General features: G+C 41.7%; 1 protein-coding gene and 1 long non-coding RNA gene across 9 annotated transcripts in view; one reads left to right on the top strand and one right to left on the bottom strand.

Moving 5' to 3' along the window:
• Nucleotides 1-13,708, bottom strand: part of LOC135971039 (uncharacterized) — a 66,569-nt gene extending 52,861 nt beyond the window's left edge. For both annotated transcript variants that reach the window (XR_010587071.1, XR_010587072.1), the window contains exons 1-2: nt 13,073-13,708; nt 1,589-1,749 (exon numbers count right to left, since the gene is read on the bottom strand). This is a non-coding gene — a long non-coding RNA (uncharacterized lncRNA). The remainder of the gene's footprint in view (nt 1-1,588; nt 1,750-13,072) is intronic.
• The window catches only part of SH3RF1 (SH3 domain containing ring finger 1), a 178,717-nt gene continuing 164,615 nt past the window's right edge, over nt 12,913-27,014 (top strand). For 6 of the 7 annotated variants that reach the window (XR_012435211.1, XR_012435210.1, XR_006698372.2 and 3 more), the window contains exons 1-2: nt 13,858-13,987; nt 15,512-15,999. Coding sequence is in view for 3 of the 7 variants with exons in the window: in XM_045393047.2 (XP_045248982.2) it covers nt 15,607-15,999 (393 nt within the window). In the remaining 4 variants the exon portion in view is untranslated. Of the gene's footprint in view, nt 13,242-13,857; nt 13,988-15,511; nt 16,000-27,014 lie in introns of those variants that run through there. The other variant, XM_045393046.3, reaches the window with a different exon arrangement.

The following is a 27,014-nucleotide window of genomic DNA, read 5'->3' as shown; positions in this document are numbered from 1 at the left end:
AGTTTAAGACCAACCTGGGCAACATAGTGAGACTCTATCTCTACCAAGAAAAAAAAAATAAAAAAACTGGGCACGGTGGTGTGTGCCTCCCATGGTGGAAAGGCTGAGGTGGGAAGGTTGCTTGAGCCTGGGAGATCAGGGCTGCAGTGAGCCAGTGAGTTGTGATAGTGCCACTGCACTCAGCCCGGGAGACAGAGTGAGACAGAAAAAAAAAGAAAAAAAATAAAGAAAGAAAAATGATTGGGATACGATCATTTCATGGAAAACTATGCAGCCATTAGAATAAGTTAGCTCTATGCCAGTTGACTGAATAGGATTCTTACAATATGTATTTTTAGAGAGGAAAAGCAAGATGCAGAAAAATGTATATGTATAAAATAGAATCCTTTTTTTTTTTTTTCCTTTTTAGAGACAGGGTCTCACTGTGTCATCTAGGTTGGAGTGCAGTGGTGTGATCATAGCTCACTGCAGTCTCAAACTCCTGGGCTCAAGCAATCCTCCCACCTCAGCCTCCTGAGTAGCTAGGACTGCTGGTGCACACCACTATGTCTGGCTAATTAAAAAAAATTTTTTTGTAGAGATGGAGTCTTGCTATGTTGCCCAGGCTGGTCTCAGACTCCTGATCTCAAGCAATCCTCCTGCCTCAGCCTCCAAAAACACTGGGAATTATAGATGTGAGTCACTGTGCCTAGCTGAATCCTTTTTTTAAAAGAACAAAACAAAAACAAAAAACTCAATTCCCGTATATATGCACATATGTTTTATAAATGGTTACATGAGCATGTAGAAAGACAGGAAAGCAAGCCACATAGCCACTACATTGGTTAGGAGGGAATGATGGATACAGGTAAGAAAAAGGATATAAAGGCCAGGCGCAGTGGCTCATGCCTGTAATCCCAACACTTTGGGAGGCCGAGGCGGGCGGATCACGAGGTCAGGAGATTGAGACCATCCTGGCTAACACAGTGAAACACCGTCTCTACTAAAAAAATATAAAAAAATTAGCCAGGCTTGGTGGTGGGCACCTATAGTCCCAGCTGCTCCGGAGGCTGAGGCAGGAGAAAGGCGTGAACCCGGGAGGCAGATCTTGCAGTGCCACTGTACTCCAGCCTGGGTGACAGAGTGAGACTCTGTTTCCAAAAAAAAAAAAAAAAAAAAGAAAAGAAAAAAAGAAAAAGGAGATGAATAACTTTGATGGTATCGTTGCATTTTGACTAATTTCTATCACTCTACACACAGGTCTTACAATATAGGTTGATTACTGAGATGCTAGCAGTGTGGATAAACTAAGTGAGAAAGACTGCTACTGTGGAAACAGAAAAAAATCATCTGCTGCCAAGCCCCAAGTAAGAAGGCTGGATCTGAGAAAACCAGCAGTTGGAAGCAAGACAAGTGACTAACATGCTCAGGAAAAAATGTGAGAACGGAGGTCCAAGAAGAGTTAAAGATAAAATCTACAGGGAAAGATTATTTATCAAAAGTGGGTGAATAGGTGGTGAGTAGGAGAGGAGGATTCCAAACATAAGAGTCAAGCATCAGAGGATGGCACAGGCCAAAAATGTGTAAAGACTTAGGATCGGGTTCTTACAATGAGAATCACGTCAATGAAAGCTGGGTCTGGAGCTCAGCGATATCAGAGAAGTAAAGGTGCTGGCAAAGCAGTAGGGCTGGAGTGGGCCCTCTAAAACTCTTCCTCCTATATGGCACTTCTAAACCCTCACCATTAAAGGTTTGGGCGGCTTCTGATGGCTGTAGAAAGAGAAGAAAGAGAAAACAAAAGAAAAGTTTCTAAGTACAGTCATACATAGCTTAACAACAGTGATATGTTGTGGGAAATGTGTCATTAGGCGATTTCATCTTTGTGCAAACATACCCTTACACAAATGCAGAAGCTATAGCCTACTACACATCTAGGTTATATGGTTTAGCCTATTGCTTCTAGGCTACGAATCTGTACAGCATGGTACCATACTCAATACTGCAGGCAATTGTAACACAATGGTAAATACCTGTGTATCTAAACATATCCAAACAGAAAAGACACAGTAAAAATATGGTATAAAAGAGTTTTAAAGTGGTACACCTCTCTAGGGGCAATTACCGTGATTGGAGCTTGCAGGATTGGAAGCTGCTCTGAGTGAGTCAGTGAGTGAGTGGTGAGTGAGTGTGAAGGCCTAGGACATTACTGTACACCACTGTAGACTTTATAAACACTGTACACTTAGGCTGCACTAAATTTATTTAAAAAACTTTCTTTCTCCAATAGTATATTAATCTTAGCTTACTGAAACTTTTGGACTTTATAAACTCTTTAAAAATCTCTTTACTCTTTTGCAATAATACACACAAACACATTGTACAGCTATACAAAAATATTTTCTTTATTTATATCCTACTCTATAAGCTTTTTTTCTATTAAATTTTTTTATTTTATTATAGATTCAGGGAGTACCTGCCTATGCTTGTTATATGGGTATATGTGTACTGGTGCAGTTTAAACTTCTAGAGTACCTGTTACCCAAATGGTGAGCATTGTACTCAATAGGTACTTTTTCAATCCCTGCTCCTCATCCACCTTCCCTCTTTTTGGAGTCCCCGGTGTCTATAATTTCCACCTTTATTTCCATGTGTGCTTATTGTTTAGCTCCCACTTATGAATGAGAACATGTGTGTGGCATTTGGTTTTCTGTTTCTGAGTTCACTTCTGTGAATGGCCTCAAGCTCCACCCATGTTGCTGCAAAAGACATTATTTCATTCTTTAATTTTTTTTTTCATTTTAAACTTCTTTGTTAAAAATGAAGACATAGGCTGGGCACGGTGGCTTACGCCTGTAATCCCAGCACTTTGGGAGGCCGAGCAGGTGGATCACGACGTCAAGAGATCAAGACCATCCTGGCCAACATGGTGAAACCCCATCTCTACTAAAAATACAAAACTTAGCTGGGCGTGGTGGCGGGCGCCTGTAGTCCCAGCTACTCGGGAGGCTGAGGCAGGAGAATGGCGTGAACCCAGGAGGCGGAGCTTGCAGTGAGCTGAGATCCAGCCACTGCACTCCAGCCTGGGCGACAGAGCGAGACTCCATCTCAAAAAAAAAAAAAAAAAAAAGACATAAGCACACACATTAGCCTAGGCCTACAAGGTGTCAGGATCATCAGTTTCACTATCTTTCATCTCCATATCTTGTCTTACTGGAAGGTTTTCAGGGGCAATAGCACACATGGAGCTGTCATCTCCTAGGATAACAATGTCTTCTTCAGGAATGCCTCCTAAAGGACCTGCCTGAAGCTGTTTCACAGTTAGTTTTGTTTTTAATAAGTAGGAGTACACTCTAAAATAATGATTAAAAAGTATAGTAGAGGAAATACATAATCCAAGAACACAGTCATTTATTACCATTAGCAAGTATTATGTACCATACATAACTGTATATGCTACGCTGTTATACCACTGGCAGCACAGTAGGCTTGTTTCCACCATCATCACCAGAAACATGTGATTAACACATTATACTATGACTTTATGACGGCTACCACTTCACTAGGCAACAGGAATTTTACAGCTCCATTATAATTCTATGAGACCCCCATCATATATGCAGTGTGTTACTGTTGGAAAAATCACTCTGTGGCACAACTGTACAAGATTTAAAAATATAGAATTCTAGTGTTATCAAGAGAAAACTGCTACTAAATGCCTCAATGCAAAATAATCATGGCAATATCAACACTAATACTAATAATACTAGGACTGGTTAAGCTTTACTGAGTTCTAAGTCCCATGTAAATACACTAAGCACATCGAATGTATTACCTCTTTTGGCTAGGTGTGGTGCCTCACGCCTGTAATCCCAGCACTTTGGGAGGTAGAGGCAGGCAGATCACTTGAGGTCAGGAGTTTGAGACCAGCCTGGCCAACATGGTGAAACCCAATCTCTACTAAAGATACGAAAACTAGCCAGGTGTGGTGGTGCACACCTGTAATTCCAGCAACTCAAGAGGTTGAGACAGGAGAATTGCTTGAACCCAGGAGGCGGAGGTTGCAGTGATCCGAGGTTGCAGTGAACCGAGATTGTGCCACTGCACTCCAGCCTGGGTGACAGAGCAAGACTCTGTCTCAAAATAAATAAATAAATAAATAAATAAATAAATAAATAAAATTTAAAACAAACAAACAAATGTATTATCTCTTTTAAGCTTCATGACATTATATCCATTTTACAGACAATGAAACTAAGGCTTATATAGGTTAAATATCTTTTTTTTTTTTTTTGAGATGGAGTTTCGCACTTGTCTTCCAGGCTGGAGTGCAGTGGCACGATCTCAGCTCACCGCAACCTCTGCCTCCCAGGTTCAAGTAATTCTCCTGCCTCAGCCTCCCTAGTAGTTGGGTTTACAGGCATGTGCCATCACACCCAGCTAATTTTGTATTTTTAGTAGAGACAGGGTTTCTCCATGTTGGTCAGGTTGGTCTCGAACTCCCGACCTCAGGTGATCCGCCTACCTCGGCCTCCCAAAATGCTGAGATTACAGGTGTGAGCCACTGCGCCTGGCGGTTAAATATCTTTCTTAAAGCCGCATAAGTAGAAATTTTGAGCCAGGACTCAAACTCAAGTGTGTCTGACTCTATAGTCTTAACTGCTCCCTTTGTACAGGAACTGATGTTTATAATGATGGCTCACAGTCATCTGTAAATGTTAATTTTTTCAATGTCCTCTATTTCAAAAGTCAGTGATACAGACTAGATATATTTATTATATATATAATTTTATTTATTTATTTATTTATTTATTTATTTATTTATTTATGTTTTTTGAGACAGAGTCTTGCTCTGTTGCCCAGGCTGGAGTACAGTGGTGCAATCTCAGTTCACTGCAACCTCTGCCTCCCGGATTCCAATGATTCTCTTGCCTCAGCCTCCCGAGTAGCTGGGATTACAGGCATGCACCACTAGGCCTGCTTAATTTTTTTTTGTATTTTCAGTAGAGAGGGAATTTCGTCATGTTGACAAGGCTGGTCTCAAACTCTTGACCTCAACTGATCTGCCTGCCTCAGCCTTCCAAAGTGCTGGGACTACGGGTATGAGCCACTGTGCCCAGCCGATACCTACTATATTTTAAATGTTTGCCTCCAAATAAAAGTTTTTTTTTTTAGAGCGAACCGTTCTGTAATAATTCTAGATAGCTGAAACTTTAACTATACTTTTTAGTAATTGGAACTTTACAATTGATTGAAATTGAGTTGCAAATAAAAGTTTTATGAAATGCTATAAAATATATTAGTTGTAAATTCTGAGTACTACATAAATTCTATCTATTGCATTTCCTTGTGAACTTCAATTTTTAAAAAGCCTCTTTAATGTTTTTGGCAGGATTTTTTTTCTAAATAATACTTCAATAAGGACTTTTTCTTGGCAATCCATGTGATTTCCTGGAAGTTACTGCTGAGTATATACTTACTATGTAAACATAAAACTTGATTCTCCTAGTAAAAGCATCAACCATTTCCAAATGCCAATAGGCTTTATAAGCAATTTGCAGCTTGTGAGTAAAGCCATTCCTCTTTTTTCCCCATATTTTCTTTAATACTTTGTAGTATGGGCCACAGACTACTTTCAAATTCTTTTTTGCTTTAAGATCCTCCCTTCCCCTGACCTTTTGACTAAACATTTCTTCATTTTCCTATAGTGAAGGATCTTATTTTAAAACTCTGGCCAACTTACCCGATCACATTTCCTCTAATATGTCAACTTAGCCATAACAGCTTTGAACATCTAACCTTTCCTTAACCCCCGTCACATTCATACAACTACACATAACAATATATACAGTTCCTTTTCATTTATCAAAAGAAAGAATCCTTGGGGGATAAAGATTTGACAGCTCCTGTTACAAGATAATTGTAATACTTTAAAAAAGGAGAGAAAGAGAGATGAGACAGATGGTGTACACTGGAGACATGTGGAAGTTTGCTTGAAAAATAGCTTCAGAAATTCAATTGAGACTGAAAAGAAATTATGCAAATCATCATTTTTGCATAAAAGCATTATGGAAAACAAGGAAATTATCTTAATCTTTAGTCTTCCACAATCTTGTCAAAGAGAAAGAATGTCAACTGGACTGATATCATCTTGGGTTCATATTTTTTTAAACACTCTACAGCCTTTTATTTGAATTACAGGGGAAGGAGATTATTTTGAGAAAGATTGTTTAAAACATTATTTTCTATATTGCTACACTTAGGTTTAATTCAGTAACATCAATCATTACTAAATTTTTTGATGAGTTACTCAGTACTTTTATTGTATGTGTAATTTACATGGGGAAAGCTTTGTAATAAATATATCAGATACTCTATCTGATTAATTTATATGGCATAAAAAGATGATGGAATTTAATTTTTAAAGTTATGTTCGCCGGGTCTGGTGGCGTATGCCTGTAATCCCAACACTTTGGGAGGCTGAGGCAGGTGGATCACTTGAGGTCAGGAGTTTGAGACCAGATTGACCAACATGGTGAAACCTCGTCTCTACTAAAAATACAAAAATTAGCCGGGCATGGTGGCATGTGCCTATAATCCCGGTTACTCGGGAGGCTGAGGCAGGAGAATCACTTGAGCCCGGGAGGCAGAGGTTGCTGTGAGCTGAGATCGTGCCATTGCACTCCAGACAGAGTGAGGCCCTGTCTCAAAAAATAAATAAATAAAAATAAATAAAAATAAATAAATAAATAAAAGAGTTAGCTATAAACAGAAGAAAATGTTATGATGGGATCATTTCTACTATTATGGAATCACAGAATATAGGCTTGTATTTGATTACACATATGAATTACACAGTTTAGTGGATAAACTGATAAAGGCGGCCAACATCCTTAGCCTAACGCTATAATTTAAAAAGAAACCTGCGTCATAATTTTTGAGTCTCTAGTGAATCCATGCACATGTTTTCTTTTTGTGTGTATTTTTAAGCTGGCCTATTTAGATGCGTTAGAAAAGTTTACCATTATCTTTAAATTTGATCAGAAAGAAAGAAGTCTGAAAATTGATAAATAATCTTTAATATATAAAGATGGTTACCAAGGAAGATTATGGAATTTCATTTCCCGAAGATGGTTAGATAAAGTGATGGATATTTATCTAGTCTCTCCCTAATACTTTGGTTTAGGTAAAGTTTGCTTGTGTGCAAAAAGACCACTTCAAGGTTTGAACTTCTAAAATGATAATGGCATTTGACAGGAAAAATTAGTTTTAATAGAAAGGAACAACTCATTATTTTTTTCGTCATGTACGTTAAATTTATCTTTGAACTTTGACCAAGTTATATATTAGAGGCATCTAATTTTCAGGCATGTTTTTATTGAAATTTAACCATATTAAACAACAGGACTTTCTGAGGCTTGATATGGGTGACCTCTGTTCACATTTAGGGTCCTGGAGTGAGCTAGGCCAGCATGTGTGTTTCTCTGGGCAGGCTAATATTCTAGCTCCCTTTTCAAACTGATATCCTTTAAAAATCTGTCCAGCATTTATTAAGAGGAAAGGCTGAGCGCTGTATGGAGGGTGGGCAGGGAAGAGGGGCACAGACTGGAATGAACGGAGGTGGGCACACTCAATCCCTCTCCTATTGTCCCTAGCAAACTAGCTCTGGTTCCAAGATCCCACATCCTCTACAAAAACAAAGCCCCAGAGTGCCCTTTTAAAATTAGCTTCCTTGGTCAGTGCCTGGGTTATTTCCCTTTAAATGTGCCTCTGGACAAGCCTACGTTTGTGTTTCTCAGTTTGTGGTCCCAGCATCATGTACATGAGAATCACCTGATTCTTGAACCCAGGCTGGACCTACTAACTCTCCAGGGATGAGGGGAGGGCGTGTGAATTTTAAACCAGTGTTGCAGATGGTTCTCATTGCATTAAACCTCAAGAATCTCTCCCTGAAGGCTGGGTTAGAATTAGTCTGTATGGAGAACTCTAACTTTCCCCAGGTATTTCATTGTCAAACACAGCTTCTCTAGCCAGGTGTGGTGGCTCACGCCTGTAATCCCAGCACTGTGGGAGGCCAAGGTGGGTGGATCGCTTGAGCTCAGGAGTTTGAGACCCGCCTAGCCAACATGGCAAAACCCCATCTCTACCAAAAATACAAAAAATTAGCTGGGCATGGTGGTGCGTGCCTGTAGTCCTAGCTACTCGGGAGGCTGAGGTGGGAGGATCGCTTGAGCCAGGAGGTGGAGGCTGCAGTGATATTGTGCCACTGCACTGTAGCCTGGGTGACAGAGCAAGACCCTGTCTTAAACAAAACAAAACTACCCAAAAAACAGCTTCTCAAATGTTCAGACCTGTTTCAAGAAGGCTGGAGGAAGATGCAGTTCAGTTACCTCCTACTCATCAGTCTAACTTTCTTCCTAGCATCCTTCCTGATTGAACTGAAATCCTCGGGGAGTGCCTATAAATATTCCATCTGCTCCGATTTTTTGCCAGACAGTGGAGTTTGCACCACCTTCCCACTACTGCAGACCAAAATAGCCTCTCTGGGCTTGCCTGACTCTAAGTGCTCGGTTTCCTGACAACTATGGTGCCTCATGACCACTTGGCTTTATACAAGGGGATTCCATTGCCCTTAGATGTCCTTTGTGCAGTTGGGATGGAAATAATTAATGCTGGAAGGAACCTTAGATAGAATCCAATCCACTTCCTAATTATATGGAAACAGATGCAGACAGATACATAGTCAAAAAGGCAAGAAACAAACATTTTATTGGGTCCCTACTATGTGCCAGGAAGGTGCTATACTAGGTTTTTCATTTTGTCCCTAGTTTTTTTACATCAGGCTTTCGAAGTATATAATATTATATCCATTTGTATAGACTAGGAAGTTGAAACTCAAAAAAATTAAAGAAATTTGCAAAGTCATTCAGTTAGGTAGTGGATCTATAAAAATAATACTGTCATTATTTAAGTACTTACCATGTGTCAGGCATAGTTTTAAACATTTCATTTTTATTAACGTATATAAAATCACCACAAAAACTCTAAGGTAGGTAGTATTGTTACGCCCATTTTACAGGCAGAACTCAGGCACAGAAGATTGGAAACTTGCCCAAGGTCACCCAGTTAATAGGTGGTAGAAACTTTGACTCCAAAGCTCTCTCCATAATCCGGTACACTAGAGAGAAATGGAAGCAGGTACTTATTGTCCAAGTAGGAGATAGGCAGGACTGAAATAAGGATTGGGAGGAAAAGAGAGATGTAAGAAGCACTTCTGATGCTCTCTGGATCATCCATCTGGACGGTAGGAGGGGGAGGGATCATGGGGAGAAGGGGAAGCTGAAGATAATCTGCATTTTCTTGCTTGCCTGGGGAACTAAAGGGATGGTGACGTCATTAACTAAGACCTTGAATAAAGATAAACTGGCATTGCGTTTATGTTCTGTGTTACAGAGCTGGTGTTTAGCTGTTTCTGTAGCTTAACTGTGAAATATAAGAGGAAGAATCAAGAATCATGTGTCCTCATCTTCTACATCAAACTCACTGATTGACAGATTATAAGAAAGACTCTCAATGGAACTTGGAACATTGCCTGCCTGATTTCCCATCTGTAGGGCAGTGAGGTACTAAGTATCTATGTAGTTTTAGGATAGCAAGAAATATAACTGTATACTTGATTAACTCCTTATTTGAGAATTAGTCACTGGAATCACTGTGTGTTGGCTGTGAAGGACATAATGGTAAAGAAGACAGACCCAGTCACTGCCTTCAGGGAACTTATATTCAGGTAAAGAAGATAGGCAATAAATAAGGAATCAAAAAATTAGACAGCAAAAAGTGCTGCAAAGAAGATAGAGTACTATGCTGAGATGCAGTGGTGCAGGGTCCAAGTGACAGTGAGTCTTGTAAGACAAAGACTATATTTGACTTTAAATTTCAGGCATGATGGGAAGAAATTGATGAGTTTGGAGCAACGTAGTAACTGGTATGTTATGCATTTTTTGTTGTTCACTCTGAATGTTACTATATTCTGGGCAAGATTATGGGGACAAGAGTGGAAACAGAGAGACTGGTTTAGGAGGGCCAGAGACAAAGTGTGATGGTGGCTTAAATAAACTTGCACTGGAGGCAAAGGAAAGTGGGTATAAATTGAAACATATTTTGGGAGAAGCTAGCAGAACTGATGGAGAGGAAAAGGGAAATCAAAGACGATCCCTAGGTTTCTAGTTTGAACAACTGAATGAAGAGTGCTATCATTTACCAATATCATGGCAACTGGAGAAGAAACAAGGTTTGAAGGAAAATGATAATCAGACACATGTGTGTATATATATATATCCGTGTGAAAGCACAGCACCAAAGTTTACCAAAGAGTGCTCTGGACTGGATATTTAAGTGCCTGATTTTTGTCACCACTTAGAGCAATAATTTCTCTACATCTTGTTTTTTCCCATCTACATGGAAATAATCATGTCTGTCTTTACCGCTTCTGAGGGATGTTGAGAAGACAGATGAGATAATATATATGAAAGTCCTTTGAAGTCTTGGGAGGATAAGAACCGTGTAAACCCAAGCTATCATTATTATGTCACAGGGTGTATTTATGTTTTTCATGGTTCTACTCAAAGTCACAGGGATCTTAAGCACAACATGCTTATATCCCTTCCTTCATGTTCAGTTCCCAGATGTGAAAAGATGAACATGCTTCTCTTCCCCAACTGCCCCTTTCCCTATAGTATTGACAGGACTTTGCAATTACTAGCATTATACCAAACTTATTTATTTGAGACAGAGTCTCACTCTGTCACCCAGGCTGGAGTGCAGTGGTGCAGTCTTGGCTCACTGCAACCTCCACCTCCCAGGTTCAAGCAATTCTCCTGCCTCAGCCTCCCAAGTAGCTGCGATTACAGGTGCCCGCCACAATGCTCAGCTATTTTTCTTTTTTTTTTTGTATTCTTACTAGAGACAGGTTTTCACCACGTTGGCCAGGCTGGTCTCGAACTCCTGACCTCAGGTGATCCACCTGCCTCAGCCTCCCAAGGTGCTGGGATTACAGGTGTGAGCGACCATGCCTGGCCTGTCCCAAACTTTTTTAAGACCCTGGGAAGAAAGGACTTTGCCCAGAATAACTCTGCTTGGGTGATTCTTGGCAGATTATGATAATGATGCTATCTGACTTTAATAGAGATGTACAGATTACAAAGAACCAGCATGTAGTCTCATCTAGTCGTCCCACAACACTCTGATTTTTTTTTCACCATTTGACTGGCTCAGGAGGTTAAAGTAACTTGCCTAAGACTTCATTTTACAGCTGGAGTAACTAAAGCTAACAAAAGTGTTGTGTTCTAAAAACTATATAACATGCACTGGGGCATTAAAAGAAGTACAGCCACATCCTGGATAATATTCATGAGATGTATGCCAGATTCTTTGATCACTGCTGTCTTGGGACACATCGTCTTCAGTTCTTTGAAAATGGGTGTGGCCAGGCACGGTGGCTCACGCCTGTAATCCCAGCACTTTGGGAGGCTGAGGTGGACAGATCACCTGAGATTGGGAGTTTGAGGCCAGCCTGACCAACATAGAGAAGCCCTGTCTCTACTAAAAATACAAAATTAGCCAGGCGTGGTGGTGGGTGCCTGTAATCCCAGTTACTCCGGAGGCTGAGGTGGGAGAATCGCTTGAGCCTGGGAGGCGGAGGTTGTGGTAAGCCGAGATCGTGCCATTGCACTCCAGCCTGGGCAACAAGAGTGAAACTCCGTCTCAAAAAAAACAAAAACAAAAAAAACAAACAAAAAAAGAAAACAAAACAAAGAAAATGGGTGTAATTATTGATTTTTTTTTTTGCCAGGAGTTTCAAGAGCTGCACAATTCTACCTACGACCTTGTGTGCTGCTCTCTCTAAAATCAAACACCAAACCAAAATAAGAATACAATAAAAATTTTCCCTTGCTTTCGAGTAATTACATGATTAACAGTTTCTTCTTTCCCTTGGGAAGAGACACTGTGCTTCGCTTTGCCTGGGGTGGGGATATGACGGTGATGTGCAAAAGACAGGGCCTTGGAATGGTGGAAAGAGAACTGGACTTGGAATCCAGAGAGCTGGGACCGAGTCTTGGTTCAACATTACCTACTGTGTGACCAGGGGAAAATGAACCCATTTGAGCTTCAGTTCTAATAACTGCAAAGAATCCTTATCTGTTTATTGACTGTAATCTTCTGGTCAGCCTCATCTTCATCCATCTGCCCAGCTCCACATGCAGAACTAAGTAGTCACTTTCAGTTTGCAAACTGGACTAGAAATTCGCCATTCCATTCATTCCTTCCGTAGTCTTTCTCAGCTCAAATGCCCAAATACCCGTGCATTTGCTCACTTCTAATGGAAGAGGAAGTGGGCTATGATTTTTGGTGTTCATACATTATGACTCTCAGCATATGAATCTATTTAGAACAAGGCTGAGAAAAGATGACATAGAGGGTTGCTGTGAGAATTGAACTGATGCATGAAAAATGTTCAGCACAGTGCCTGGTGTACAGTGAGTGATCATTGTTAGCTGTTATAATTTTTTCATGCTTATGTGATCCTTATGTCTTGAATGGTTCAGCTGTGGCCCTAGCTGGAGACTAGAGGATAAACTGAGACTCCTCTCTAAATCATAAACCTAGTTGGTGGCCGGGCAGAGATTTCTTGCATCTATTGTAACCCTTTCTTCTTATAACCATCTAGTTTCTGCCCACCTTTGAGGAAGGGTATTTGGGATAACTTTTTGTAAATTGATGGTAAATGCAAATACAATAATGTCTACTTTAGATCAGTGACAAAATTTTAACTTGTTTCTCCACTAAATCGAGACGGAAAAACCTCAAAACCTATGGACAAGATGTTTTTCAAAACTCCACTTCGGTTTACAGGTGTGTGCCTGGGGCAACCAAAACAAAGATTACTGCGACGATGATGGCAGCCGCCCAGGCTCAGATAAAAGAGGCGTCTCTCAGCGTGCTTTACGGTGCCAGCCCACCTGAGGTCAGACTCAATTCTCCCCACTTAGGGCAGGGATAACAGAGCCCCCGCGGCTGGGTTGGAAGCCCATACTACCTTTTTCCTAGCCTTGGGCTTTGGGGTCAGCGGTCCTCCAGGCTGGCTCCAGTTTCGGTCCTGGGGTGACTGATGGCTGGGTGCGGGCAGGTGGACGCGGCACTGTCCTCATCGATTCACCACGCCGCTCTCGGCCCTAAAGGGCAACACTTCGCACCGACTCTACCAAGTAAGTGTCCAGGGTGGGCAACCAGACGCAAAGTGCAGCGGGATCGGTTCCCGCCAGGACTGCTCCCGCCGCCTCCGCGGACCCAGCCCCTCCCGCGCCGCGACTCGCCCAGCCCGGGGAGGAAGAGTCCGTCCCGGGCGCCCAGCCGTGCCGGGGGGAGGAGGACGCGGCGGGACTCTGCCCCGGGGCTCCTTCCTGCTTCCCTCAGCCTCCACTCCCGCCGCCTCCCACTCCGGTGGCTCCATTTTTCAGGCGCGTTCTCCTGTGGGAGACGGCGTCCGTCCCCGAGCCTTACCCTCGTTGCCCCCTGAGGGCCCCGCTCCCCAGTCTCTCCGCTCTCGCAGCGCCCCCTCAGGCTGCCGCACCCATCCCGCCCCCGGGCTCCGGCGGGGTACGGGGCGCTGGTCACCTCAGCGCGGGAGGCCGGCGCCGCGGCGGGCGGCTCCGGGAGGTGCCGCGCCCGCTCCGGGGGAAGGCGCTGTGGCGCGGGGCCGCCCCCTTGCGCCCCGGGCGCCGGCTGCGGCCCGGCCTCCTCCTCTTCCTCCGCCCTCCTTGGCTGGGAAAGTGGGAGGCGGCAGCGGCGGCGTGGTGTGTGTGCGCGCGTGAGGGGGGCAGCAGAGAGGAGTCTCCCGGTGCCGCCGCGGCGTCAGAGACACTGCGAGCGGCGAGCGCGGCGGGGCCGCATCTGCATCAGCCGCCGCCGCTGCTGCGGGGCCGCGAACAAAGAGGAGGAGCCGAGGCGCGAGGTAGGGCGCGCGGCCGGCGCGGGGCCGGCGGGCACCCAGCGTTGGCGGACCCCTAGCTGCGGAAAAGGCGGTGGTCTCGGCGTTTCCCCATCCCCGCCCTGGGTCGGTTTCTCTCTCCTCGCCCTCGGGTACCCCTGGGCCGGGAATCAGGACCTGCGGAAGCGGAGCAGCCCGCGGCCTCTGCCTTCTCCGGGCAGGAAGCTGCCAGGGCTCCGTGCCGCGGTCTCCCCGGGCGCAGCCCAGCACCCCCTGCTTCCCGGATGGCGCGGTCTCTCTGGGGACTGTCGCCTTATCTTGGCTGGGCTAGAAAGCTGCTTCCCCGTGGCACTCTGTGGGGCTGAGTTTCGCAACTTAAGCCTGCGCATTTATTTATAAGTCCTTGAAAACTTCCCGCAGTCGTGTAAGGGGGATTTGTGTCCCCGGCCTGACCTAAAGGGGAGCGGAGATGAGGGAGGCTGTAGGGTGAGAGCCCCAGGCAGGGACCGGCTCCTGCCGGGTGCCGCCGACACCTGGCCCCGGGGTGTGTCTGCGGCGAACGGCCGCCGCGCCTCCCTGCGGGCTCGGGAGTACCTGTGCTCGGCGCAGTGGGAGCGGGGGCGCAGCCCTGGGACTCCCCCGCTCCGACTTTGTCAAGAACAGCTGTTAATGCTACCAGCCAAATCTTTTTACCCCCTTTCTCTTGGGCATTCACATTTACATTTATTTTGGCGGTGGGGGGGAGAGCGGCGGAGTAAGTGGCTTGCTTTTTCCTGAATGGCCTCATTTTCATATGCCCACAGTTTCCAGTCAACATTCCGTTGTCGAATTCTTTTGGTGGTAATTTTGCCAGATTTTCTGAATGGGATTAGGACAGGCCGTTCAGAAATGTGTTTCAGAGTTATCAACCACTGCCCTGAAAGGCGCTTTTCTGTTTTAGCTGCTTTCAAGCAAATCTGTGTCTTTTAGAATTGTCAACCTTCAGCTCTTTTTGGTTGGGCAAGATTAAACAGTTCTATTTTTAAGAACAGCGAAGAAACATATGTATTTAATATTGGGATCATTTACCACGAGCGATCACATGAGGCATGGTTTCTTAAACTCTAAACTGGCTTAAAAAAGGGAATTTAGTTGGATTTAAAAGTAAATTTCAGGTAGAGGAAACTTTGAATGGTCTCTGTCAGCTTCTCTTATGAGTTGAAGACTTTATTAAGGCAGCTGATATCACTTTCAGAGCTTAAGAAATTATATTCCTTATTGCATTTCATAAATCCTTCTGCAGGAATTATGTATAATACTCTGTGTCTGTTTTGCCCAGTGAACCCCTGGATATCTTTAGGGGTTAATTTTGCGTTGTTTAGAAAGCCTATTTTGTTTTCAGTTGTTGACTTTGGAGTTTAGGAACCCACATGCCAAAGCAAAGCTACACTATTCAGACAGGGAATAGTGTACTTTTGGGTACTTTTTGATTCTTGGCTCCTTTGTGAGCTTTTTCCCTAGATAACAACACTCATATTCTCTTTTCCCCCTTTTTCCCCATGACTCTAGAGCAAAGTCTGAAATGGATGTTACATGAGTCATTTTAAGGGATGCACACTACTATGAACATTTCTGAAGCTTTTTTCTCAGTAAAGTAGATAAAGATGGATGAATCAGCCTTGTTGGATCTTTTGGAGTGTCCTGTGTGTCTAGAGCGCCTTGATGCTTCTGCGAAGGTCTTGCCTTGCCAGCATACGTTTTGCAAGCGATGTTTGCTGGGGATCGTAGGTTCTCGAAATGAACTCAGATGTCCCGAGTGCAGGACTCTCGTTGGCTCGGGTGTCGAGGAGCTTCCCAGTAACATCTTGCTGGTCAGACTTCTGGATGGCATCAAGCAGAGGCCTTGGAAACCTGGTCCTGGTGGGGGAAGTGGGACCAACTGCACAAATGCATTAAGGTCTCAGAGCAGCACTGTGGCTAATTGTAGCTCAAAAGATCTGCAGAGCTCCCAGGGTGGACAGCAGCCTCGGGTGCAAGCCTGGAGCCCCCCAGTGAGGGTAAGTAGCCTACAAAGGTAGTTTGGTGAATAAAGGTGGTGATGTCCACATTTTTTCTTTATTCTTTAGCTTGGTGTTTTCCAAGTCAACTCATTGCTTAGGAAACCACACATACTGGAACAGACAGACTATACCTCTGAATATTTTTTCCCCCATCTTGGAATGAGATTGGATATAAATAATAAATTTTATTGTTTTGAAAATTATCTCTAGATAGTCTCTGTTATCTTTTAAGATAAATTTTGGGAAACAAGTAGCAATTAGTGAATGAAATCTAAACCAGCTTTTGTTCTGTGCCCATTTTAAAATGGAAATTTGGTATTTTCTGTTGATGGGGCTGAGAATCATAATTACATGTATGTAGTACATATGTGTATATATGTTGTAAATATGTGTGTGGGTAAATCATAAATAGGAAATCAAGCCTTAATTTTTATGTTGCTTAGAATCATTCTATTGGTTTTATGAATACACAGCACAGAATTTACTCGTTGGTGGAATTCTTAACAAATCATGGCTACAGGTAGCGGAGTTTCGTTGCTGTAGCAACAAAATGTCACTTAGGACTACACTAAAACATCTAGCTTTATAGTGAATGAAATGAAGTATTTCATCAAAATGATTTTTCTTGGGATTTGAGTTTGGGCTGAAATAATTTTAGATGAAGCTAATTATTTGGACAGCTACCACAACTGTCACACAATTTCTGTATCTATTAGAAATATATATATTAATAATCTATATTTATTAGAAATATAGGTATTTATTAGAAATATAGGTATTTCTAATAAATATACCTACAAATATAGGTATTTCTAATAAATATAAATTTCTAATAAATATAAATATAAATTATGTTGCAGGTGATGGATTCGTGATAAAATGTGCTTTTCTAATTTTTGCAAAAATAAAAAGTAATCAAGAGCATCAGTAATTAAAACAACTCCATTTCTGTAAGAAGAAGGAATTCTAAATTATTGGCCAAACTGGTAAAATCTGCTTTTAAAGAACAGTTAATCTAGATGAGAATATTTTTTTCAAATGTCCCCAGTAAGCACTCAAAAGTGACTTCTTTCATTTAACACAGGAACTGCCCATTAGGATGGCGTTAGATCCCATAATTCACAGATGTGGATACCAGGCAGTTTTAACAGAATAGTTTTCCTACTTCTTTCTCAAGCTCATCTTTTGTAAATGATAGGAAGTATTTACATCACTAGATGTAAAGTATAGAGACCATTTTAATCACTAGAAAACCTGATCGGAAAACAGTTTCATTAAGGCTGTCAGGTTTCTTTTGACATATTTATTTATTTAAAGATAGTGAGAACTTTGGGCTAGGGAGGTTTTCTTTCCTTATTTGGAACCCACATGTTGTGAAAGTGATCAGCTTACAGTGCTTTTCTTAGATTTCCTTTATTTTATGGAATTTACTTATTTAGACTTGAATATTTTAATCCCAGAACCAGTGATCAAGTTGATAATTTCTGAGACACCTGATATAGGTCTGTTTAGCTTAATAAAGGGGTAGATTTGCATCTTTGGAAAGGTTTTGTTTCCCTGTTAATTAGACTAGGGAAGGCATGGCTTCCCAGAATACTGTATCTTAGTTGTTGACACTGCCTTACCTATTGTGAGGAATGCATTAAATGTTTGATCATCGATAAAGAGGAATTTAAGGAGAGGCTCAAACACTCAATGTCTTTTGAATTTTAAGTTTTCTTGCTAACATGGAAATTGACTATGTAATTCTCATTTATCTGAACTGCTAAGCTCCCAAAATTGAACTTCTTAGGTAAATTATTTGGAGATTTTGATGATGTTAGTATTGTTTTTCTGGTTTATATGCTTTTCCTAATTTACTTCATGTTTCTTCTTTAGCATGAGAAAAATTACTTACCAAGAAACTCAACAAAACTTGAGCCTTATAACTGGGACAAAATAGTTGAGGTGGATGGAACAGGAAATATGTCTGTTACTTTGCTGGGGGAGGATGGAGGACAAAAACAAACCTATTCAGTAGTCTGAGTTGATGCAATTGATGCAATACTTAGAAAAAGAACAGCCTTTTTTCTAGTTGAAAATAGTTTTTCGAGCCAGGTACTATGGTATTCACCTCTAGTCTCTAGCTACTTGCATCTGTAGTCCTAGCTACTCCAGAGGCTGGGGCGGGAGGATCACTTGAGCCCAGGAGTTCAAGTCTAGCCTAGACAACATAGCAAGACCCCTCCCCTGTTGCCCCTCCCCTGTCCCCTGCCCCCCACCCCTTTTTAAAAAAAGGTTTCTCAATAAGTTACTACTACCTTTTGCTTTCAAATATACAGAACAGTCAGGGCCATACGTATAGTTCAAACATCTGAAAGATAAATACATTTCTAAAAAAGACTCCTTTTAAGAGTGAGAATTCTGTAACGTGGATATTGTAAGGCACTTCTTTGGACACTTCTCTTAGGTGAGTGCCTGTAATAAATCCCAAATGTGCATCCTCCTCCCTTAAGTGTTCTGACACAACCAAGCGGTGCAGTGAGCCTGTTTCCATATGTTGTGCAAAGCTGAAAGTGATAACGTGGAATGTTGCTTCAGTTTATTAGTTATGTTCTGTGTTCCATTAGACTGTGACCATGTGGCCTCCTCATGCATTTAGCCGAAGTATATTGAATGTTATCAACAGATTTGAACATTTCCAATGTGTGACGCATATCTTGTTCCCAAAATTTTAGTGTTTCCTGCCTAATTTGAAGGAGAAAAGGAAAGAGTGCGGGGTTGGAGTCACCATGGGAATCTGTCAGTTTTTTACCTCTAAGTAAAGAATTCCTGTTGGTTTTAGGCCAAAGTCAAGCAGTGGAATGAGCCATAGGGAGAGGGACACTGCTGATACCAGTCAATGGCCTAAGAAATACAGCTGCAGAAGTTAAAATGCATGTATATAAATTAGATAAGGAAAGCATGGTTTTTAAGTAGTTCCCCTATAGAATTTAGACTTAATAGTTTCTGCCTTCTATGTGCAGTTCCAGTGATTTAAGGAATCATTAAGTAATGATATCTAAACAGACACATGCATAGATATTCTCTTATGTGGTGGCTCACGCCTGTAATCCCAGCTCTTTGGGAGGCTGAGGAGGTAGGTGGATCACTTGAGGTCAGGAATTCCAGACCACCCTGGCCAACATGGTGAAACCCTGTCTCTACTACAAATACAAAAAAATTAGCCGGGCTTGGTGGCGGGCACCTGTAGTCCCAGCTTCTTGGGAGGCTGAGGCAGGAGAATGGCGTGAACCCGGGTGGCGGCGGACCTTGCAGTGAGCGGAGATCGCGCCACTGCACTCCAGCCTGGGCGACAGAGCGAGACTCCGTCTCAAAAAAAAAAAAAAAAAAAAAAATCTCTAAAGTTCTCTTAATATCTCTTAACATTAAGTTCTCTTAATATCTGTGCATGTTTCTCTTTAGGTATCATTACTTAATGATTTCATGATGCCTGTACTTCACAGCAAATATATTCATCCAAAAAATAGATCACATCAGACCACCTGATTTATACTAATTTATACTTTATTTGTTGCTTTATTTAATAAATACTTCTTAAGCACTCGTTAGGTACCAGGCACTACACTAGCTGCTGGATAGGTAATGGTAGACAAACCAGATATAGATTCTTAGCTTTTGAATGTGTGGTCCATCTTGTGGGAGAGACACATTAATAAAATAATAACAATGCAGGCGTGTAATTAAATAAGTTCTAAGACACAAAGCTAGGGGAGAGGATAGAAGAAAGACCTGCATTTAGTGTGAATTGTGTGTGTGATCTTCAAAAGCTTCCTGAGGAAGAGGCATCTGAGCTGAGATCTTAAGGGTGAAATGATATTAATTAGGGAATGGGGGTTGGCAGGGAAGAGGCAGAGGGGAAGAATATTTCAAAGGCACTGACCTACACAGGAAGGGGTATGCCTCCTAGGAAGAACTGACAGAAGGTAAGTGTGAACTAGGCAAGCCACAGGGATGGTGTAAGATGAGGCCTCGTATTCGATAATGTGGAAGGCATCAAGAACTGCCCCAAGGGCCACGTAGGGTGAAGGGCCAGATGGGTAGGATAGATAGGAAGTGCTCTGTATTTGGGATAAGCAAGAGGGACCATTGGGACTGAGACGATTAGCAGGGCTTCAGAACAGATACGGGATTGGAGCTCGTGTCAAAGAATGGAGAGACCAGGAAAGAAAGGTAGGGAATTCTAGATATGAGGGAACACGGATGAAATTTATTTCCCCTGTAAAGGCTGAGTCTGCTTTCATTTCTCCATAGCACAGTCATACCTCCTTTCTCCCTCTTTCTCTATTGCTGACTGTTAGGGTCTGAATTATGTCCCCCCACTTTGCTAGGTTGAAGTTCTAACTCCTGGTTCCTCACAAGGTGGTGATATTCAGGGATAGGACCTTTAAAGAGAGGGTTCGGGTAAAATGAGGTCACATGCATGGGCCCTAATCCACTAAGACTGGAGTTCTTCTGAGAAGAGGAGATGATGATGCAGACACACAGGGAAGACTATGTGAAGACACACGGAGGAGATGCCACTTACCAACCAAGGAGAGTTGCCTTCAAAGGAAGCCAACCCCACTGACACCATGATCTTGGACTTCCAGCCTCCAGAACTGTGAGGAAATACATTTTTGTTGTTTAAGCCACCCAGTCTGTGCGCTTGGATGTGGTAGCCCTAGCCGACTTGTACTCTGACTATAGACATACTCCTAAAGGTCAGCCCCTTGAGTGGCCTCTCAGTCCACTGCCAATCCCTTCAGTCCTGGTTTCCCCAGAAACTGGCAGTGGTCCAGCCTTCTGTGATCTGCTGTGGAATACCCTTGAGAAGTTGTTCGGCCCCTGCCTACCCTCTCAGCTACCCACATTGCCTGGCATAATTTTGTAAAATAGGCATGTTATAAGGAAGTTGAAGTTTATGTGACAATATACCAGATGCACAGAAAGTTCTGGATGAAATGAAGGAAATATTGAGGGGGGAAAACTACTACTTTCTTATCTCTGACAAGTTGGATTGATCTGTAACTGGAGTCTGGAGAGGCTGCTTTCCAGGACTCAGTAGTACCTAAGGCATTACTCAAGGGATAGGTAATGATGGACAAACCAGATACAGATCCTTACTTGGTGCTTTCCAGGACTAAGTAGCACCCTAATAAGGCATCCTAGGCTTTATTCCAAGGAATGGCATTGGCAGAAAGAACTGAAGGAAGTTAGGACAATTGAGTTGCTCCAGGTTTGGTGTGGAAAGCAACTGCCAGCTGTGAACTGTGCTGTGGGACATCTTTGACATCTGTCTGTGAACAAGCACCTGTACAGAGCTTCTTTCAGATCCAGTTTTGTTCGATAATCTATACTAGGTCAAAGATGACATTAATGCATGTTTCTGTTGAAAAAGTTTACATTTGGGGGAGGTAACACACAAGAAACAACAAATAAGGCAGCATATAGTGAAGTACCAGGGGCTGGGATAAGATAATAGAATAGGTCTCTATTTATGATGGGGTTCTTGTTTGTAGTTTGTGGTCCTTGGATTAGGTGCATGGTCAAAGAATATCAAGTGTGGGTGGGACATGCTCCCCTGGTGTGTAAGGTTCACTACAAACACTGACTGATAGAGGAACTGTTGTCTCCGCACAGATGGGGAAGAGGATGTGTATTAACTCATACCAGACCCAAGCAAGACATTTAATATGGTGGTTTGGGTGAGGGAAATGTTTCTGTGTGTTTCAGAATGATTGAATTGAAATGGAAAAGGTGGGTTTTGTTTGTTTGTTTTGGCTAAACCATGTTTGTTGCATTCTTGACGTCTTATTTTATCCATCATAAAATAAAATATGATGATCCTTACTCCGGGCTTCATGTCTGCCCCGTCCCTGACCTTTACTTCATTCCTGAGCTACGCTTAATGGTAAGGCTCAGCGATGAGATCTTGAACGGGGTAGAAAGCAGGTATGGGAAAGGGAGTCTGTGGTGCATACTAATTGATAATTTTTTAAAGATATAATGATTCTTTCTTATATCACATAAAGTGTCATGTAACCATAATCATGTAAACCTCACAACAGCTTTCTGGGGTCAAGTGTTATCATTTATTTATTTTTTGAGATGGAGTCTCACCCTGTCCCCAGGCTGGAGGGTGACGGTGAGATCTCAGCTCACTGCAACCTCTGCCTCCCGGATTCAAGCGATTCTCCCACCTCAGCCTCTGGAGTAGCTGGGATTACAGGCGCCTGCCACCACACCTGGCTAATTTTTGTACTTTTAGTAGAGGTGGGGTTTTGCCATGTTGGCCAGGCTGGTCTCCAACTCCTGACCTCAAGTGATCCGCCCACCTTAGCCCCCCAAAGTGTTGGGATTACAGGCGTGAGGCGCGGCGCCCAGCCTAAGTGTTATCATTTTAGAAATGAAAAAGAATGTAGATTTCAAAGTGTATGTAAAAGTATTCTGGTTGTAAAAAATATTCAACAATGTAGAAGAGTATGTTATTAAGTGTGTATATACTTGCAGATCTTTTCATGTACATTTATATGTGTATGCATATAGTTTCTTGATTTTTTGCAGAACTAGAATTTCATGATCTGGATATTTAATGATTTGCTGGTTTGTTTACTATATCTATGAAATTTTTTCATGTTTAAGCACATAGACCTACTCCAGTTTTTGAAAAGACTCTTTATTGATGTATAATATACATTTAGAAAAGTGTACTGATTATGTGTGCCACTCCCTGAATTTTTCATAGTATTTTTCTCATAGTATTTTCACTCATAGAATTTTTCTTCATAGTATTTTTCTCATAGTATTTTTCTTTCTGTTTAAAAATACTCATAAGAAAAATACTTGCAGTATTTTCTTTCTGTTTTAAAAATTAAAAATAATACATGCAATGGTAAGAAATGTGATAGTAGAAGATGATGTACAGGAGAAAATCAAGGCTTCCAATCTCTATTCCTTTGTTCCTAATCTCTAGGGGTAACCACTGTTGGAGGTTTTTTGTGTTTTCTTTCAGACAAAAAATTGAATAGAAATGGAATCACATTGTATATGCAGTTCTGCAATTTGAAGTTTTAAATTTAATGATAAAACTTGGATAGCTTCTATAGTCCCAGGTACTCAGGAGGCTGAGGCAGGAGAATGGCGTGAACCTGGGAGGCGGAGGTTGCAGTGAGCCGAGACCGTGCCACTGCACTCCAGCCTGGGCGACAGAGCGAGACTCCGTCTCAAAAAAACAAAAAAACAAAAAAACAAACTCAGATAGCTTCCATATCTACTCACATTGGTCTATAAGAAGGTATTATGTGTTCTTTTTTTTTTTGAGACGGTCTCACTCCTGCCCAGGTTGGAGTGCAGTTGGCGTGTTTACGGCTCACTATACATTATTACTCTTATTTCATGGATGTAGGAGGGGTGGCGGAAAGACTTTAAATAACTTGTCCAATTTCTGATCCCAAATGCTTCCTTCCCTTACCTGCACTTGACTTAGGTGACAAACATTTTCCCTGGTGTTGCTTTTAGCAGGGGAATCTCTTCTCAGTTGCAACTGGCAGAGCTTATTCTTTCCTCACTGTCCTTGCTTCCTGTTTTGTTTTGACAAAAAGAGGACAAATAAAGCTCCTTTACAATGACAGTGAACCAGGAAAGCAGACTCTCCTTAGCTTGATGTATGGGGAAGAGTGTGGTTTGGAGGTTAGAAGTTGTGGCCTCTGATTCCGACACTGCCATCAGCCGACTGTGGGGTTTCTCTGGGCTTCATTTCTTCAGCTCAAAGATATGGAGCCACAGGGACCTAAGCTCTATGCAGAGTGGTTGTAGGAATGGTGGTGGTGATGGGGCTGGGTTTGGTTCATCTTTGACTTTTCAGAGTCCTTTGTAGTGTCTGGCACAGAGTACACACTCACAAGAGGTTTGTTGAATAAATGAGTGAATAAGTGAGTGAAGCGAATACCAATCTCTCTAGGGATTCTTAACTGTATATTTAATGTCATTTCCATTTGGGATGATGAGAACTAAAGTTATTGAAAAGATATAGAAAAGATTATAAAGTGGATGTAGTGTTTGGATGTAGAGCTACATAAAATACAGACATGAACTCAGTTATTTTGGTTTCCTACGTGTGAAAAGTAGCCTGATGCAGACCTCTTTGGCAACCCTGAACCCCCTCCTCTCCCAGTTTCCTTCATTTATTATCACTATTGCTCCAGTCCTTATTTATTTATTTATATTTCTCTTGGGTGACTGAAGGAGAGAAATGATTATTCTGTTATTGCTGGCTGGGCAGGGAAAAGGAAAATCTGAGGGAAAGGGAGGAAAGAGATAAAATCTAGTTTTACTTTAGCTGGAGGTCCTTCTTGTTCTTGAGGTTCTTTTGAAAAGTTCCACCTCTGCGCTGGCTCTCTGACTTTAGCACTTCATCCCTGGCTTTTGTATCAGCTGCTATAGAACCTGTGTTGACTGTTAACTTCTCTGCCTTGCAGCACCTTGCACTGCCCTGTCCTGCAACTGTGGTCTGTACTTTCCAAGTGGCTGAAAGAGGCGCAGTGGGGAGACAGTCAACAGGCAGGGGGAGCAGGAAAGCAGTCCTACTCCATTGCCTTCCTAAAACTGCTTCTCTGGGTTGTCTTCTCAGAATGCTTTGTCTTGTCCCATAATTAGTCTCTGGTCTCAGAAAAGGAAAAGAATAAAATCAGAGGCTCAAAAAAGGCGTGTGGGTAGGTGCAGTATGTCAGTTCAAGCCCCTGCCCTTTTCTGTTGCCTGTGGTCTTTTCTCAGCATTCCACGAGCCCCCAGCTCTCCTTTGCACACCTCCATTCCTTAACTCACTCTATTGGGAAGAATGCCTGCTTTTTTCCTCTCTGGTCAGACGCTCACCCCATTTATTAATCTGTCCCCTCTCTAGTAGATTGCTTAATGTGGTTTAAGCAAACCCAAGACAATATGTAAAAAGACTTAAAAATTTTAAGGTCAAAAGGCAAATGACTGTAATTCATGCTGTGGCAGGATGCTTCCTGAGGATCCACAATACTGTAGCAACCTAGCACAAATATTATAGTGAGATGTACTTGTGATAGAAATATTACACATAGCGACATAGTATGGATAGTGAGGAACTCAGATAGCTGGCAAGACTCATTTACATAGCAACATAGTATAGTGAGGTGTACATATGATAGAAATATTATGCTTGGAGGCTGCCTTGCTGGTAAGGCTCCCTCATTTAGAAACTTCAACTCCCTCATCCTCCCAAAGCTTTTATTATAAAGAGTACATGTATCTTCTGCTCTTTAAAAATTTTTAATTTTTAGTTTCTTCTGAAGGTAGTAACCTTGAAAAGAAAAATTCAGAGCCCCAGGCACCCTTTTTTGTGGCTCTGCAATCCTTTTGTCACGTATCTGTCTGCCAATGCCTAGTCAAGAGGATGGTAGCAGTTGCTTCATGAATGGTGACATATGGTTGGCTGTAAACACAGCCATTTTAAAGATAGATGTGTGAGTGGGCTCTTTCGGGGTAGCTGGGAAGGGAATGGAGGTGCCATTTCAGATAGCTGACAGAGCAGTTAAATAGTAGATTATTTGCGTTGTGAAACATGAAAAAAGTGAGCAGTAGGAGGATGTGCAAATGAATTTTTAAGTTACATAGTGCAGAAAGGCAAGGGCTGTCAATGTTGAACATTTTTGTCAGCCTAAGGAAATAAATTCCTTAAGGATTAAAGAAATTATTATTATCATTATTATTATTATTTTTGCCAGAAAAAATCCTTTTGAAACACTGTAGTTTCACTGCTTATCAATTCAGGAATGAATGAACAGGAGTGAATTTTCATTATTTTAATATGTAATGAGTGGTCCTAGGCAATGAACATTTATACAGAAAGGAAGCTAAAGTTAGCTATAGGATGCTTCAAATCTAGTTTTAATTTATGTGAAGTACACTCAAAATAATACAGTAGCAATGTAAGTGAGAGCATCAGTGTGGGATACAAATATCCCTAGCATTTGTATAAGGTTCCTGGAAACGTGAGCAGTAATGTTGAAAGGTTGAACATTAGATATGTTATAAGGAGATTCAATTCTTGTAGAACTAAACAATATTCTTACATTCCTAATTATGTAACTGCTTAGTTTTTAAATATCCTTAAAAAACTTCAAAAGTTTTTAAAAACATTAAACACATAGAACATTATATAATAAAACTAAATTTCAAACCTTAAGTTTTCATTTGCCCACCTTATGCAAAGTGACATTTAGTTTACTAATCTTTATTATTTCAATTTTTTTTCAAAATCTTTGAACAGTTTTTCCCCATTATTAAACTTGTGTTTTATGCATAGTGATGAATTATTTTTCAGCATTTCATATACTTTTTTCTGCCACAGTTGCAGTCTATGAGGCTAAATATTTTTGCCATTTTTGGTAGCTTTTATTATTTTCATTCCTGTCTTAACTGTACTAGTAGTAGTACTTTTATTTTTCTTTTTTCTACTCATTTTTGTAAAACAAGTCTGAAATATTAAGAAGACACTGAAAGTGTTAACACTGTTGTACAAAGCCTGTGATGTTGCTGGAGCTGAAGTGTTGGTTAAAGGCCCCAAAGTGTGACAGCTTGAAATGTTTACATAGCAGCTGTTCCAAGAAAGTTCAGATCTGGCAGCAGAAAAGTATTGGGTCTCCATGTATGAAGCATGAAACTATATGATGTATGGAAGCTGAGAATCGCCTATATGGTGGAAAGAATGAGGAGACCTGCTTTCTAGTCTTGGCTATGTGATTTTAGGCTAGTGTAGGACTTAGTTTTCTCTTTTATAAAATGAGGCTTTTCTGATATCTGAGTTCTTTTGTAGGCCTGAAATTTAAAAAATAATTACCCTAGCAAAAGCCAACTTTGATATTGAATATTTAGAACAAACTCAGATTGGCACCTGGATTTGATCTTGGTGCATTGAGGTGACATGTGGCTCTCACGTTTGTCCATTGACACCAGTAATCTGCCTT

The sequence above is a fragment of the Macaca fascicularis genome, chromosome 5, assembly GCF_037993035.2.
Source record: "Macaca fascicularis isolate 582-1 chromosome 5, T2T-MFA8v1.1".
Classification (NCBI taxonomy): Eukaryota; Metazoa; Chordata; class Mammalia; order Primates; family Cercopithecidae; genus Macaca; species Macaca fascicularis.
Note: the sequence above shows the minus strand (reverse complement) of the source record. Positions and strands in the feature narration are given on the sequence as shown.